This window comes from Apis florea, unplaced genomic scaffold (genome assembly GCF_048593485.1).
Source record: "Apis florea isolate Af1SG1 unplaced genomic scaffold, ASM4859348v1 contig_3571_pilon, whole genome shotgun sequence".
Lineage (NCBI taxonomy): Eukaryota > Metazoa > Arthropoda > Insecta > Hymenoptera > Apidae > Apis > Apis florea.
The window spans coordinates 521,857-538,263 of NW_028256783.1; the positions used below are offsets into that span (position 1 = coordinate 521,857).

The 16,407-nt window shown below is 20.1% G+C and overlaps 4 protein-coding genes across 5 annotated transcripts; 2 read left to right on the plus strand and 2 right to left on the minus strand.

Moving 5' to 3' along the window:
- Positions 1 to 422: 422 nt before the first annotated feature.
- ND-75 (NADH dehydrogenase (ubiquinone) 75 kDa subunit) lies at positions 423 to 4,802 on the minus strand. Its single transcript, XM_003693388.4, has 12 exons — positions 4,378 to 4,802; positions 3,961 to 4,158; positions 3,719 to 3,826; positions 3,228 to 3,593; positions 2,932 to 3,153; positions 2,731 to 2,866; positions 2,189 to 2,541; positions 1,912 to 2,097; positions 1,635 to 1,824; positions 1,359 to 1,534; positions 1,101 to 1,235; positions 423 to 985 (listed from the first exon to the last, which is right to left on the minus strand). Exons 2-12 carry the CDS (start codon positions 4,120 to 4,122, stop codon positions 836 to 838), a joined length of 2,184 nt encoding a protein of 727 aa, XP_003693436.3. The 5' UTR covers positions 4,123 to 4,158; positions 4,378 to 4,802; the 3' UTR covers positions 423 to 835.
- A 197-nt stretch (positions 4,803 to 4,999) lies between these two features.
- On the plus strand, positions 5,000 to 6,623 carry eEF1beta (elongation factor 1-beta). The gene is made up of 3 exons (XM_012486179.3): positions 5,000 to 5,254; positions 5,896 to 6,317; positions 6,400 to 6,623. Exons 1-3 carry the CDS (start codon positions 5,175 to 5,177, stop codon positions 6,552 to 6,554), a joined length of 657 nt encoding a protein of 218 aa, XP_012341633.1. The 5' UTR covers positions 5,000 to 5,174; the 3' UTR covers positions 6,555 to 6,623.
- Positions 6,624 to 8,718: 2,095 nt separating this feature from the next.
- On the plus strand, positions 8,719 to 11,565 carry LOC100863930 (lysozyme). The gene is made up of 4 exons (XM_003693392.4): positions 8,719 to 9,120; positions 10,189 to 10,377; positions 10,494 to 10,567; positions 11,295 to 11,565. The coding sequence occupies exons 1-4, from the start codon at positions 9,057 to 9,059 to the stop codon at positions 11,433 to 11,435; spliced, it is 468 nt and encodes a 155-aa protein (XP_003693440.1). The 5' UTR covers positions 8,719 to 9,056; the 3' UTR covers positions 11,436 to 11,565.
- A 92-nt stretch (positions 11,566 to 11,657) lies between these two features.
- On the minus strand, positions 11,658 to 15,734 carry LOC100865983 (nucleolar MIF4G domain-containing protein 1). Of its 2 annotated transcripts, XM_012486177.3 has the most exons (8): positions 14,996 to 15,734; positions 14,271 to 14,782; positions 13,835 to 14,119; positions 13,562 to 13,749; positions 13,313 to 13,488; positions 12,895 to 13,247; positions 12,088 to 12,219; positions 11,658 to 12,014 (listed from the first exon to the last, which is right to left on the minus strand). In XM_012486177.3, the coding sequence occupies exons 1-8, from the start codon at positions 15,477 to 15,479 to the stop codon at positions 11,724 to 11,726; spliced, it is 2,421 nt and encodes an 806-aa protein (XP_012341631.2). In that variant the 5' UTR covers positions 15,480 to 15,734; the 3' UTR covers positions 11,658 to 11,723. The 2 variants fall into 2 exon arrangements, with proteins under 2 accessions (XP_012341631.2, XP_086770173.1); XM_086914047.1 differs by lacking the exon at positions 12,088 to 12,219 and having other exon boundaries at positions 14,996 to 15,731.
- Between the last annotated feature and the right edge of the window lie 673 nt (positions 15,735 to 16,407).

The following is a 16,407-nucleotide window of genomic DNA, read 5'->3' on the forward strand; positions in this document are numbered from 1 at the left end:
GTACAAGATAATTATTATTTATATAATATAATATCTTTAAAATATAGAATTTAGAAAAAATAAATACAAAAAATGATATATAAAAAAATTGTTTATATCAAGTTTTAAAATATTTAAGTTTACATTAGATGAAATGAAGCAGAAATAAAACAAGATAGCAATGTGACAAAAGTTGTTTCAGTCTATTTTTATCTTGTTTTGTCTAATATAAATTTAAATTGTTTTTAATTTATAAGTCTAATTTAACTAATAAGATTCAATCAATATTTTTATACATCAATTTTATGTTTATTTTAGAATCGATTCTTTAAAAATATTCCAATATATCTATATATATTTTATTTTATATATTATAAAAAATAAAATTTATTTAATGAATAAAGGGATAAATATTTAAATAACATTAATTGAAAACACATAGATATCAATCATAATGATTTAAATTAAATTTAATTAAATTATTTAAATTTATATCTTAAAGAATTAAATAAAATACAGAATATTTATAATTTCCGAAACGATATAAAAATAAATGTTGTAAATAATAAAAGGCAATCAAGGAATTAGAATTGATTTTGAAAATATCCACAAATAAGATTAAATATTGTGTATCAATGAGTAATAAAAAGAAGTATATTCCTTGCCGTAACATTCTTGATTCCCAAATACCAACTTATTACACGTAAATATTTTAAATTAAAAAATAAAAATTTTAACAAACATATATATATATTCTATTAAATTAAATATTATTTATATATATTTAATGAAACTATATATTATTACATATTTACCATAATACAATATGTACTAATTTATATATATATATGTATGTCTATAAGGTGTTTTCTCGTTGCTTAATAACTGCTTGTACACATTTTGCCATTGTTTGCGAAGCACGAGATATTGCATCTGTCATAAAAAAATTATCTAATGTTTTCTGTTTAACTTCTATTGGATTAGAAGACAATGAACTTGACACTTCCTATAAAAATCAAATATAAATCAGTATTATTTATTATATAGCAAATCTCATTAAAGTATGTTATTTACTATTTTTAAAAATTTTTTAAAATTTAAAAATTTAAAAAAATATTTACCTTTGATAATTCCAATACTTGAGTGAAATAATTAGTTGATTCTATAGTATCATATCTAATTAAATGTGGTGCTATTTCTTCCAATCTAGATCTTATTTCAGCCAAATTGTCATAAGGCAAACAAATTCCACAAATCTATAAAAATATTAATTATTTTCTTTTCTCCAACTTGCACTTTATATTTAATATCTTAATAATTTAAGATATTAAATTAATAATATATTTATATAAATAATAATAATATATTAACTAAATTACTTCAGAAAGAGCTCGTATGATTTTCCAATCTGGTCGAGCCATACCCGGTGGTGTAATTGCAGCTTGAGTTTGTTGTGCACGACCTTCTGTATTTACATATGTTGCAACTTTTTCAGTATATGCAGCTCCAGGAAGTATGACATCTGCAACTGAAGCTCCTTCATCACCGTGACTACCTAAACCATTACCATTAATAAAAATTATTATTTATGTTTTGTTAATAAATAATATTATTACATAGTATAACATATATAATAAATAATATTTTTTATATACCTATATATACGATAAAAGTATTCGGAAAATCTTCTTTTTTAATATTTGAATCGTCAGCTGATAACAAAAAAAGAATTTTCGGTTGTTGCTCTTTAACTTCTTCAATAGATGATGAATAACCCACATCTAAAGCTGCCACTTGTGATGCATTTGTATGAAGAATATTTAATACTTTCCATTTTTTGGGAGCCTAATAAAAAATATATAATCAACATTCCTATGATAATTATGCATATAATTGTAATAACAAAAGATATTTTTATCATTCTTTTCTTACTTCTATGTTTTCTCCTATAGTTTGTGCCAATAATTGTGTTTCAGATAAAATTTTTGCTCCATCTTTTCTAGTTAATTGCTCAACACCCAAGATAATTAAAGGTTTCTTAGCAGATTTTAAAGTACTTGAAAATGAATGAGTACCATTTTTTAACTGTGTTATAATTTCTGGAGATTGACCTAAATGCTAATATTTAAATAATATTGGTTTTAAATAAACATTAGTTAACAGAAAATAATGATATATCAAAATATATATTATGAGTTTCTTCACTTACTTCATAATCATAAGTTAAATCTATTTTCGGACCAATTTGCGCAATAATTTGTTCACCGTGAATATATCCTTTTCTTATTCGAGTATTAACTAAAGGTGCTTCATATCTTGGATTAGTACCAATCAATAATACAACATCAGCCTCTTCTATTGCAGCAATTGTGTTATTTAGTAAATAATTATTTCTTATATCAATACCTGTGCCATGCTTTGGAAAGTTTTGTTCTGTTGCAAGAATTTCACTGCCAAGTCTATTTACTAAATCTTTCAAAGCCACAAGAGCTTCAGCATCAGCTAATTTTCCAGCAATTACAGCACATTTATTTGGGGCTATATTACGAATAACTTGAGCAGCTAAAAAAAAGTATATTATCTTAATATAGTAAATAATATAATATCTCAATATACTATTATATATAAATAATGTATTATATATAATATATATATATACATATATATATTGGGTAAAATTATTTAAAAAAAAACATAATAAGATTTAAGAATTTAGAATATTTAAAAATATCATAATTATATATAACATACTTGCTACAAGAGCATCTTCCCATTCAACAGCTTCTAATTTTCCATTAATTTTTATCATAGGAGTTATAAGCCTTTGACGTTTCAATCCATCATAAGAAAAACGAGCTTTATCAGATAACCATTCCTCATTTATTTCCTGTATAGTATACCATGAAAAACATTTATAAATATATTCATCAAGAGTTATCACATTAACAGTACCTCATTAACTCTTGGTAAAATTCTCAAAACTTCACCCGTCCTATGAGATATAACTATATTACTACCAACAGCATCAAGAACATCAATACTATCTGTACGACGTGTTTCCCATGGACGAGCAACAAAAGCATATGGTTTACTTGTTAACGCTCCAACAGGACATAAATCAATAATATTACCAGATAACTCAGATAAAAACATTTTTTCTACATATGTTCCTACCTATTATAATAAATTTAGTAATAGTTGATATAATTCCAATAATAAAACTAAGAATAAAAAATTGTTGGACATACTTGCATGTCATTTCCACGACCTGTAGTTCCTAAATCATCAATACCAGCAACTTCAGATGCAAAACGAATACATCTTGTGCAATGAATACAACGTGTCATAACTGTCTTTATTAAAGGACCAATATCTTTATCTTCAACTGCTCTTTTACCACTATAATTAATATCAACAAACCTACTCCGATCACTACCAAATGCCATACTTTGATCTTGTAAATCACATTCACCACCTTGGTCACAAATAGGACAATCTAAAGGATGATTTACTAATAAAAATTCCATGACACCTTCCCGAGCTTTACGAGTTAAATCAGAATTGGTTTTTACTCTCCATCCTTTCATTACTGGCATAGCACAAGCTGCAACAGGCTAAATATTTATACAATAAAATACATATAATTCTAATTGAATTTAATTTGTTCATCAACATATATATATATATATATGTTATATATATCTATATGACATATATTAAAAAGAAAAAGAATAAATACCTTAACCTGTTTTTCAATTTCCACAAGACACATTCTACAATTTCCTGCTACAGCTAAACGTTCATGATAACAAAATCTAGGAATTTCTACTCCTATTTTTGCAGCAGCCTAAATATGACATTAAATAATAATGTAAAAATTTTTTATTAAATATTTTCATTTAAATTAATATACTAAATATAAATTAATAAATTAATATATTAAATATAAATAATATTTGATCAATAAAAAAGGTATATTACCTGCAAAACAGTTGTTCCTGGTGGAACTTGAACTGGTTTGTCATCTATGAATACTTCTACTAATTCTTGCTGAAATTTACACAATGTCGTATGTAATCCTACGGTAGGAAATCTGCCATTCTGTAATCCCGTAGATAATTTTATCACGGGAAATCTTAACATTTTGGTCCAATTACTTTGTTAGACGTCAACGTTATGCTGTTATGTAAGAAAATTTTACCATTTCAAAATTTACAATATATATAATAAATATAATAATCTAATTTATAAATAATAATAAATAATAATCTAAATTTATAACTAATCATATTTTTTTTAATCGTTATAAAATGAATAAATCAATATATATTAAGTATTAATAAATATATTCTAATATTATAATTAAAGTATTCATCTTAATTTGTTTAATCGAATTACCAAATCTTTATCCGTTATACAAATTTTTCTTAAACTTCGCGAACCTAAAATGGACGATCTACAGAATAAATCCAAAATAGGATTCACCACAAATAATATATGTATTGTTTAATTATATATTTTCGAACATTGACAAAGTAGTATCTGCATGATACGAGTTAATTTTAGAATGCATTCTTCGCGACATCTATCAAAAAAGATTATTACAATATAAATATAAATTCAATTATAAATGATAATTATTCAATTTTATTCAAAAAATTCTTTATAATGATGATTTAAAAATAATTCTGAAGCGTGAATTCATATGCATAAATATGTATATAGCTAAATATACATGTATATAAATTTGAGATTTTTAAAATGAAATTTAAAAATAAGTAAATATCATTATAATTTAATTAATTTTATAAAAAAAAAAGTACAATAGATTAGATAAAAAATTTATGAATATCTCTATCAAATCTCTATGAAGTATAACAAATTTAAAAAAAAATAAAATATATAGAGATATTGTCTAAATAAAAATTGAAAAATTATAACATACAAATTAATTATATTTTAGAAAAAAATAATTAAAATAATTAAAATAATTTTACAATTAAAAAATTATAATTGATAGTTATTCTCTAGTTATTTTATTATTTCCCAAGAATTGCCGGAATGACGTCATGTTACAAAATAATGAACCGTCAATTTTTCATTGAACATAGCACCGTTTTCCGGTAAGCAGATAAGGGAGACAACATTACAAATAACTTCAGTTAAGTATCTAACATTTTACTTAATCTTCCACTATGGGTATTGGTGATCTTAAAACTGATAAAGGTATCAAAGATTTAAATTCTTATTTGGCAGATCATAGTTATATCGAAGGGTAAGTGTATTTTTTTATTTTTATAAAATTTATATTGAAATGCACGTGGTTCTATACTTACCAATATCTTAAGATCATCGAACCATTAATTCATTTTTTTTTCATTTAATTTTTATATGTAATACTTCAAATTATATATATATATATATATTTTTATATTTTAGTACGTGTTTTTAAAAAATATCAAACATTTTCTAACATAATAATTTATTCCATTTATGTGCATATTAAAATATAAATTAAAATTTAAAAAAATGTAAATATGAAAAAGATAAGAAATAATTTATAGATTGATAATTAATAATATCAGTTTTTATAATTTTTTTTGAATAATTTTTCATAGAAAACTAAAGCAAAATTTGAGGAAATGAAAAGAAAGAATTATAAAACTGTAATGAAAATAGAAAAAAAATCATTGAAAAAATGAATAATATTTTGAATAATATCATCAATGAATATGAAAAAACTGTCTTTGAATTTTTTTTCAAAAATTCTGATATTATTTATTTATTAATCTAATATATTTATAATAAAATATATATTGTTTATATTTTATATATATATATATATATTTTAAATTCAATAAGAGTATATATATAATTTTAATAGGAATGTCAAACATACATTATTATATTTTTAAGGTGGCAACCTACTCAAGCAGATGTAGTAATTCTAGAAGCTTTAGGAAAAACTCCAACATCTTCAAATCCTCATGTTTTACGATGGTATAATCACATCAAATCATATGATTTAAAGACACTTCCAGGAGAAAAGAAAGCACCTATCATATTAGGTAGCAATAACACGGCAACAGGAAAGAATGAAGAAGATGACGATAAAGATGTAGACCTCTTTGAATCCGATGAAGAAGAAGATCCTGAAGCTATAAGACTTAGGGAAGAAAGATTAAGAGAATATGCAGAAAAGAAATCTAAAAAACCAATACTCATTGCTAAATCCAGTGTTGTATTAGATGTTAAACCATGGGATGATGAAACTGACATGAAGGCTATAGAAGAAATTGTGAGATCTATTCAAATGGATGGTCTAACTTGGGCAGCATGTAAATCATTTTGCTGTTTTCAAAATCAAATCAAAAATTCAATTTTACAAAATTATCAGTTTTATACATATTATGTTTCCAGCTAAATTAGTTGCAGTGGGCTATGGCATTCATAAGTTCAGGATAATGTGCATTATAGAAGATGACAAGGTATCAGTAGATTCACTGATAGAACAAATAGAAAGTTTTGAAGAATATGTTCAATCTGTTGATATTGAATCATTCAATAAATTATAAATAATTGTTTATATCTATTATCTCCAATGTAAACTTAATAAATAATAATCATTGTTTGTATATATATTATATATATATATAATTTATTATTGAACAGAAAAATTAGTAATTTCAATGATAATATTAATAAAATTGTAATTATGATATAATATTAATGATATTGCTTCAATATTTATAATAGACGATTTAAAAATTGATATTTTATTTTGTATGTTTTTGTTATTACAAAAAAAACTTAAAAGTAAAAAATATAAAAAAGAATTGTCATTTTAACTAAATGAAAAACATTAAAAAACAATGATAAACAAATTGTTTAAAATTAAATTTCAACTTCATATAACTTCATATAAGATAAAAAATATAAATTCTGAAATTTTGATAATATATTTCAAAATTCAGATTCTGATTTTGCAATGTAAAAATAATAATTTCAATGTTTTATCTATACAGTTTTATCAAAAATCACGAGATGTTATTTATCACATATACTTTACATATATATAAGTACAATGTTTGGAATATTATCTATTAAGTTAAAAATTTGTATTAATTAATATAGATAAGTTTCATATATAGATATTTTATTATTCATGACAAAAAGATCCAGATATCCGCTGTATTCGCTTCAGTACTGGCATGACATAAATATTACTATATTTTTTTGCAATAGAGAAAATTACAATATTATTAAAACATTAAAATATTTTTGCAATTAAAATAAAAATTTAATATGAAAGCTTTAAATACTAATATAAAAAAATTATTAAAATTATTATTTAATTGCTATCAAATATTTCAATAAAAAATTCAATAAACTTATAATAAAATCTTTAATATTTAAATTATCATAGTATTTATATTATCATATAATATTTGATCAAACTTAAAATTTTATTTTCTATTAACAGCTTATTTTATTGATTAAAATTTCCATTTTTATTTTTATTATTCCTTATCTTATTATTATTATTATATATTATACATTAAATATATACATTTAATAATTCTTTTTTTAAAAGTGACATTTTCCAGTTCCATTTGTTACTAATAACTAGATTGAATTCATATTGTTCATCATAAATAATTCGCAACGTGAATCGTGAATTATATTTGCTGATAATATAAAACAATAAATTATATCATGAATATTATGAATTGGTTATTATTTGCAGGCAAATTGCAATACAATTTGTAAACTATATATAGATTAAATATATATAGATATATAGATTATAGATTATATAGATTATGTAGATTAGATAAAAATGATGATTAATAAAAAAAACATAGAAAAATATTGATAATTAATAAGAAAAAATTAAAAATTAATTTTCAAAGAGAGAAAATTGCATTTGAAAATTTGCTTTTTGATTGTATGTATTTAATCTCAATTTTCTCAAAAATAAAGATTTGAGCAATGAAATTTTTTCTTTTTTTTTCAATTTTTAAATTTTATTCTATATTTTTTACTTATTTATATATATGGAATAACATTCTTCAATCCAACTTACATTTAAAAAATTTGATTAATTTCAAAAAATAAATTTATTATATAGATTTATTTCGAAAATCTTTTTTCATGAGTAATCATTGTTCGATTATACATATCACGAACAATAATGGAATGCATTTATTAACATGTTATAAGCAATTAAAATTAAAGATCGTTAAAGATAGCTTTATCTCATTTTATATCTGATACTTCATCTAATGCAAAATTAAATTACTTATAACTTAATAAATAAATTTTAATCGACATATATATTAATTTTTATGTTTATATTTTAGCTTCTAAATTTGGTTCTTCAAAGATGATCCTCCACGAATATATTAACACTTTATTATCTGACATTGAAATCCGGTTTTAGTATAGTTTTTGTTTCACAAATAAATTTCATATGTAAGTTATTCACTAAAAAAATGTAGGTATGATATAAAAAAATGAATTAAAAAACATTTTTGAACTTTACGAAACTGAATAGTTCTTGATTGTTAATAAAAAAAATTAATTATTTTTTTAAAATTATATTTATATTAAAACACAACTCAATTTTTAAAACAGTATATGATAATAAAATAGTTTCAAATAAATATAAATACAATATGTAACGTGTATATATATATATATATATATATATATATATATATATATATATATATATATATATATATATATTATATAATATATAATCGAAATACAATGTAATTAAATATAATACTAATCGAGATATATTAATATCAATCTATAATTTCTATTTTAAATGAATTAAAATCACGATAAATTGAATTCTAAATCGTTTTCATCATGTTTTCCAAGAAATAGTCTTTGCCACTGACTTCTGTTAAGATCCCCACTTTAAGCGACAACTCTCTTATATATAAAAGAGAACGTTAAAAGTCCTGTGTATATTCTTCCGCGCATCGTGAAGGTATTTTCAAATAATATTAACAAAATTGAAGATTCGAAAAGAAATTGCTTTATTTTTCAAAAATTCAGTTAAAATGAAGACTTTTTTGTTGAATTCTTCAGGGATTATGTGCTTATTATTGTTATCCTTGATTTATGGTAAGCATGATTTTATTTTTAATAATAATAATAACGGAGAAATAAATTTCAATTATTATTATTTATAAATTAAATTGGAACAAATTTGTATATAGTTTTTATAGTAAACTAAATTTGTATAAAGAATCAAACTTCTTTTATAGAATAACAATTTAGAAATAAAATAAAATATATCAATTTGTAAGAATATAGAATTGAATTTTGCTGTTTTTTTTTGGGGGGGATCCTAAAAATTATAGATTTTTTTTATGTTTTTCAATGTTTAAATTTAGATTTTAAATACCATTTTAAATTTTAAAAATTGATTGAACAGTATATATAAAATTTAATATTAATATAGCTGATGAGATAAGTCGATACTTATAGACAAGATTTGCTACCTGTAGACAAAAAATGCCTCACATTCGTTGATGAAACTGTAGGTAATACAGTTTTTTTAATTTTCTATATGTATTTCAAATGAAATTATTATTAAATTTTTATTTGTTGAAAATTTGATTTACATTGAATTTATAATATGTTATATTGAATTATTAAAGATTCTAAGTTTTATTAACTTTTGAAAGGATAGGCCTAAATCAATATTAGATTACGTTTACGGAATACTTGTTACTTTTAATAAAAAAATTTCCTAATATTAAAAATGATATTTTATTTTAGAATTTATTTATTAAATATCAAATTGAAAGTTGTAAAAAAAAAAAGTATAATTTTTAGTATCTTAAGCCAACTTTACAATAAAAAATCAATTCAGAATTCAGCAATTTTCTTTGTAACTATATAACTATACAACTGTAAAGAAATGATACTTATAGTATATAATTATATATTACTTATACTTATATATATGTATGATATAAATAATGCTTATATTAAAAAAATTCAAAATAATTAAACATATTTAATTTATATATAAAATAAAACATATTTAATTTATTGATTCATAATTATATTCTTTTAAATATATTTTGTTCATTTTTTTAATTTATTTATTGAATTTGCATATCTTAATTTATAATAACTGTAAAAAAACATTTTAAAGAAATTTTTATTTAACAAATATAACAGAGCAACAAACATCGGTAAAAGCAACAGAAATGGTATCAAGGATATGCTTAGGATGTATATGTGAAGCTGCTTCTGGATGTAACATTACAATTGGTTGTGATGAATCTGTTTGCGGACCATTTCGTATAACATGGAATTATTGGGCTGATGCCGGTAAACCAACACTTGATGATAATTTAAACGAAAATGGTTAGTATATATATATATATATATATATATATATATATATAATTTAATTTATAAATAAAACTTAATAAGTAATTTGAAATAATTAAAAAAAAATAAAATATTTACTTTTTATTTAGCATATGCACTATGCGTAAACGATCCTTATTGTGCAGCTCGTACAGTACAAGGTTATATGATGAAATTTGCTCAGGTATACAAGATACATTAATATAAATTTCATTTAAATATTCACATGTAATTATTTATCGAATTCGTTATTCTAAAGTTTATTTCAAGAAACTATATTTACTTATATAATTAATATTTTATTTTATTTAAAAAAAAATATATAAATTTAATTAATTTTTCTGTAAGTAAAAATACATAAAAAAAATTTGAAAATCAAATCTTTTAAATATATTTTTAACATATATATTAATTGATGCAATTAGGCTATTTTTTTTTATAAAAAATTATCAAACTAAAATATATAAAAAATTATTAATTTAATAAACATTTTAATTTTGTAAAATTTATTATGAAGTAAAGAAATGAATATAAAAAGCTATGCATCATGTTTTTTATATGATAAAATTTTTCAAAATGAAAAATAAAATATATTCAAAAATGATTTATTATAAATGACAGCATTTTTTTATGAGAAATAAAAAAATGCATTAAAAAAAATATATGATTTTACTAAAATCATAAATTAAAAAAAAAAGTAAAATATGTTCTTAATATTAACAATAAAGAAATCATTTATATTAAATTATTTCCATTAAAGCATAAAATTTTAAAATATAAGTTTTACTTGAAATATTTTTTATAATAACGAATAATTTGATTGATAATTATATGTAGAAGTTTAAATGAGACATCCTATATATTAGAACACAATTATTTTCTTTTCTTTTTTATATGTTTATTATTTTTAGGATTGTAACAATGATGGTAATATTAATTGTGATGATTTTCTTCGCATTCATCGATTAGGTGGATATGGATGCAATGGTTCTTTAAATTCAAAATATGAGAATATTTATAAACTTTGCATGCAGACATTTGAAAAACAATAATTAATAAAGGATGCAAGATGCAATGCAGGAATATTTAAATATAAGATTATATTTTACATATATACATATATATATGTATGTTAATAAATATAAAAAATAAATATAAATAATTTTATTTAATCCTGAAAAATTGGAAATTGATTTAAGAATTTTAAATTATTTGTTTTAAATCTTCATTTATGATAAATGATTAGTGATAAGATAAGTTAAATAGTTCAGTACTTTTATAAAGTGATTTTTTTTTATTATATTTTCAATAAAATTACAACTTTTTGTTATATATAAAATTTAAAACATAATTTTAGATCCATGTAAAATTAATATTTTATCTACAGTTTCAATTCTCTTTTTTAATATTATTTTTTGCTTATCTAATATAGTACACATATCTATATTTTTTACCAAGAAACAATTTATAAATAAACGAAGACTTTCCCTAAAAGTCTGCAATTGAGAAGAAATAGATATTCTTTCGAATACTTCGATAGAAGCCTGTTCATTTTCATGCAGTAGAATTCCCAATATAATTTGTCTGAGAAATGTTATAGTATGTCTTTCAAGTTCAGTAAATTGAATGACCTGTAAATAATTTAAAAATACAAGATAAATTTGCAATACATATTGTTAAACAAATGAAAAATATAATACTTACTTTCAAAATTGACAAAGCAAGACATTTTTCAATAAGTAAATGAATTAAAAATTGTGTTAAATTAATTAGTTGTTTATTATTATATGCTTCTAATGTTTTCAATTTGTCCCAAAAATTGCATTGTATTGTAAGCTAAACCATTATTATTATATTAATGTATATAATAAACATTAAAATATATTATTAATTATTTATATATATATATATATATATATATATGAATACACAGGATATACAAAAAAATTTGTTAAAATTTTTAAGAAATAATTGAAATTAGTAAATATTAATTATTATTAAATAACAATATTATTATTGCATCTTATAACAATAGTAATACTAAATATTTATTGTTAATTTTTTGTATATCTAATATTAATTTAAAGTAAATTTTTATATTTAATATATATATGTACCATCAAATTTGTTTTAAGGTAAAATAATTTTTTGATTATTTTTTTTTTATGGCTATCTTTTTTTCTATTTAATATATAAATAAATATAATTGTAATTTTTTCATATAAAAAAATATTTAAATGCTATTTTCTAAGCTTCTAAGCAAATTTATTAATTTTAGTATCTAATTTTTTTTATATGATAGTCAATCCTATATATAAATCTCATATATATAATCTTATATATAAGTAAATATATATGAAATGTTTTTTATTTATGTATCATAGACATTAATTTATTTAACAAATTTTTTAGTAAAAAAATTGCTAATGCTGAAATATAATTATAATTGATTTTTTTTATTTTATTCTGTCCAGTTTAATAAAATATAGTTATTATTTGATATTTACACACCTGATATTTTCTATTATATTCACATAATTTTTGAGCTAATATTGCATAATAAGGATTAAATTTATTTTCTTGTAAACAACAATGTATTAATACATGTATGATTTCCGTTTCTTGTTGATCTTTTAAACCAAGATGATGCAGTTTTTCAAAAGCATCTAAATAGTCTTCAGCTGTCATAAGAATGCAAAAAATATTTTTTCTTATATCAGTATTCATTCTTTGTTTTTGTGCCAATTTCAAAATTTGTATACTAAAATTAAGATTAATATATTCTTTTAAATTTGTTTTGTTATTTATATTATTTGAACCAGACCAAGCTGATCCTATAATCCACCATTTTCCTTTTTCATCAGCTACAATGAAAACATATATAAATAAATTATGCTCTTAGTATTAGTATTATAAATATATCATATACCATGTAATAAATCCTCTAGTGATACATTGAATTGTGTTATTGTATTGCCTTTTCGTATTATATTTTTAATAACTTTCTTTAAGTGCTCCACATGAGAAGGATCATATTGAGGTATTTTATTAATATTATTATTCTTTATTGCTAATAAAATATCCAACATAAATTTAACTCTTGAACTGCATAACATTATTCATTTGATTAGCTTCTAATAATTTTTGTTCTATATTTAAAAGATATAAGAAAACTTACTTTTTTTCATTTTCACGAACAGTTTTTCGTTGTAAACTTTGTATAAATTCTTTTAAAGCATTTGGATCATCCCTTCTTAATGAAAATCCTACTGTTTTTAAAATAAGTAATATTAATTCAATTTCTTTTTCTGTAAATTTTATCATCAATTTGTTAAGTATTTCATAAAGAAGCTTGTATCCAAATACCTACATAAAATAAAATCAAAGTAATTATTAATTTCCTTAAATTATAAATAATAATATAAATTATTGTTTAATAAAATTTTCATACTTTAAAATTATATAGATGCGAGATAATAAGAACTATGTTATCTAATTCTTTATTTGCTATATTTTGAAATTTCTCCATGATTTCAATAAATTTTTTAATAAGCTTCTCTAAAAAATTTGCACCTACTTCAATACCAATATTAGCATGTAAAATAGCAATTAACATCATATGTTCACAAATAAGACGATCTGGTGTAATTACATGTGATATTAAACTTTCAAGCACTAATTCTGATAATATATTATTCATATTATTACGACTATTTGTCATATACAATGTTTCTATCTGTAATATTTAATGTAAATATAAATCATATAATAAGCAAATTCATCTTAAATATATACATATATATATATATATATATATATATATATATATATATATATATATATACAAATATATTCATATATATTTTGTTTTATAATTATATGATTACCTGATTTACTATACTGTACATATTATGTTCTGCCACTCTATTTAAACAACCCTTTAATTGTTTTCTTAAAAAATGCAATTTTTCATCTTCATTTGAATTTATATTATGCGTAATAGTTGTTCGTTTAGCAGGTGGAACATATTTGTTTGCATTGTTTACATATATGACATTACCTTCTTTATCTCTTTTTCTTCCATAAATATCTTCCCAAAAATCTTTATCATTAATACTATAATCAATACTCTCAATTTTTTTAGTTTGTTTATTTAAAACTTTATCTGAACTATTATTATTATTCTGTTTTATAATTAATGTATAATTTTTTGATATTTTTGATTCGATATTTTCATTTTTATCTTCTTTAATATTATGTAATACACTACTTGTATATATATTTTTTTCTATTTTTGACGAATTTATATTAAATTCATTGCTAAATTCATCTTCTAAAATTTCTTCTTTTGTTTCTATAATATCCTTTTTGTTTTTTTGTAAACAAAAATCCAAAAGATCTACTCAGATATTAAAGAAATATTATAATTTTCATTTCAAAGAATTATGAACAAAAATTTATATAACATTAATATTTTCACTACTAATAAACAATCTTCTTCTATCTACTGATGAAGTCTGTATAATAAATGAACTTATGATTTAACTAATCAGCGAAAATGATAGTAAAATAATAAGTTACCAAAGAAATATTTTATAATCAAAAAGGATACAATCTAAACCATCAGTTATAAAAGATTTAGGAATTGTTTTCTTTTTTCTTTTATTCAATTTTAATTTTTTTTCCAATTTTTTAATTTCTTTGTCTTCTTTTAAATTAGCTTCTTTGAGTAATTTACATTTTTGAATTTTTTTTTTATATTCAAATTCCTTACTTTTTTTGGTTTTAACCTGTTCAGAACAATTAGCCATAGATATTATTGAGTGATTTACTTTTTCAAAACAGTCATTTTTTTTTTTATACTTTTTAGAACTTTCTAATCGATTTGTCTCTTTGTTAATGATTTTGTTATGATTTATTTTATCATCATTGACATTGGTTATATTCACACATAACTCGCGTTTATTTTTAAAATAAATTGATTTATTAATTTTTTTTTGCTTTCTAAGTTCTTTACGCATTTGTTTTCGAGATTTTCCTATTAATTTTAATTCTACTTTCTTAGTATTTAATTTTGATTGTTTTGATAATTTCATTTTATCTTGTATTAATTAAGTTATATAGGTTATATAAAATGTCTCAATCGACGAGTTAACTAAATCAAGAATTGGGAATCATTAATAAGATTGCCAGAAGCGGGTTTTAGATTTACAAAATTATTAAATAAATATTATTAATAAATAATTATTAATAAATAAAAAATATTAAATAAAAGGCTTTAGACATATTCATTAATTTAGATATATTGAATAGCGAATGACTACTTATTATTAAATAATTTAATACATAGAAAAGTATTCGAATTATTTGAACTTTGGAAATTGAAAAAAATAAACAATAGAAACTTGAAAATATATATAAAGAGAATTAAAAAAAAAAATAAATGATATATAAAATACATAAATATAGTATTTATAATATTTATTTACATCAATTTTTGAAAAAAGAACATTTTTATTTAAATATAATTAATTTATTCAAATAAAAAAATATTTATGAATAAAAAACAAAATTATAACCAATTATATTAAATTATTATATTATATAATTATATTATAACTTAAAATATAATAATAATAATACTTTTAAAAAAATCATAATAAAATTTTCTTAATCATAGGTTTCTAAATTTCATACTTTTTTGAATTAATCTTTTTTATACTTTTATATATATATATATATATTTTTTATGAAATAACTTTTTTAAATAATAATAAAAATAATTTATATATATATAAAATATATTTATTATCATTTTTATTTCATTATAAAATTATATTATTTTTTTATAATTATGTATTATTGATTTAATACTTTATATGATTTTCTTTTATTCCAATTCGTTTATTTTTTGTTCCAATTCTTTATTCCAAGTTGAAAATAATTTTTTTATATTTTTTGCTATTAAAAAAATTTCAATATTTCAAAATGAAATTCAAAATTATTTGATTGCTTGAAATATAT

What these genes read in the sequence shown, in the direction of transcription:
- eEF1beta (XM_012486179.3), top strand. Translation starts at nt 5,175, where the DNA reads ATGGGTATTGGTGATCTTAAAACTGATAAAGGTATCAAAGATTTAAAT. An exon ending in GATCATAGTTATATCGAAGG is followed by an intron (nt 5,255 to 5,895) that starts GTAAGTGTATTT and finishes TATATTTTTAAG; the next exon opens with GTGGCAACCTACTCAAGCAG. An exon ending in TGGTCTAACTTGGGCAGCAT is followed by an intron (nt 6,318 to 6,399) that starts GTAAATCATTTT and finishes TTATGTTTCCAG; the next exon opens with CTAAATTAGTTGCAGTGGGC.
- LOC100865983 (XM_012486177.3), bottom strand. Translation starts at nt 15,479, where the DNA reads ATGAAATTATCAAAACAATCAAAATTAAATACTAAGAAAGTAGAATTA. An exon ending in TGTACAGTATAGTAAATCAG is followed by an intron (nt 14,120 to 14,270) that starts GTAATCATATAA and finishes TAAATATTACAG; the next exon opens with ATAGAAACATTGTATATGAC. An exon ending in ACTAGAGGATTTATTACATG is followed by an intron (nt 13,248 to 13,312) that starts GTATATGATATA and finishes TTTTCATTGTAG; the next exon opens with CTGATGAAAAAGGAAAATGG.
- LOC100863930 (XM_003693392.4), top strand. Translation starts at nt 9,057, where the DNA reads ATGAAGACTTTTTTGTTGAATTCTTCAGGGATTATGTGCTTATTATTG. An exon ending in TGATAATTTAAACGAAAATG is followed by an intron (nt 10,378 to 10,493) that starts GTTAGTATATAT and finishes CTTTTTATTTAG; the next exon opens with CATATGCACTATGCGTAAAC. An exon ending in ATATGATGAAATTTGCTCAG is followed by an intron (nt 10,568 to 11,294) that starts GTATACAAGATA and finishes TATTATTTTTAG; the next exon opens with GATTGTAACAATGATGGTAA.
- ND-75 (XM_003693388.4), bottom strand. Translation starts at nt 4,122, where the DNA reads ATGTTAAGATTTCCCGTGATAAAATTATCTACGGGATTACAGAATGGC. An exon ending in TTTTACCAAGAGTTAATGAG is followed by an intron (nt 2,867 to 2,931) that starts GTACTGTTAATG and finishes TATACTATACAG; the next exon opens with GAAATAAATGAGGAATGGTT. An exon ending in ATTTAACTTATGATTATGAA is followed by an intron (nt 2,098 to 2,188) that starts GTAAGTGAAGAA and finishes TTTAAATATTAG; the next exon opens with CATTTAGGTCAATCTCCAGA.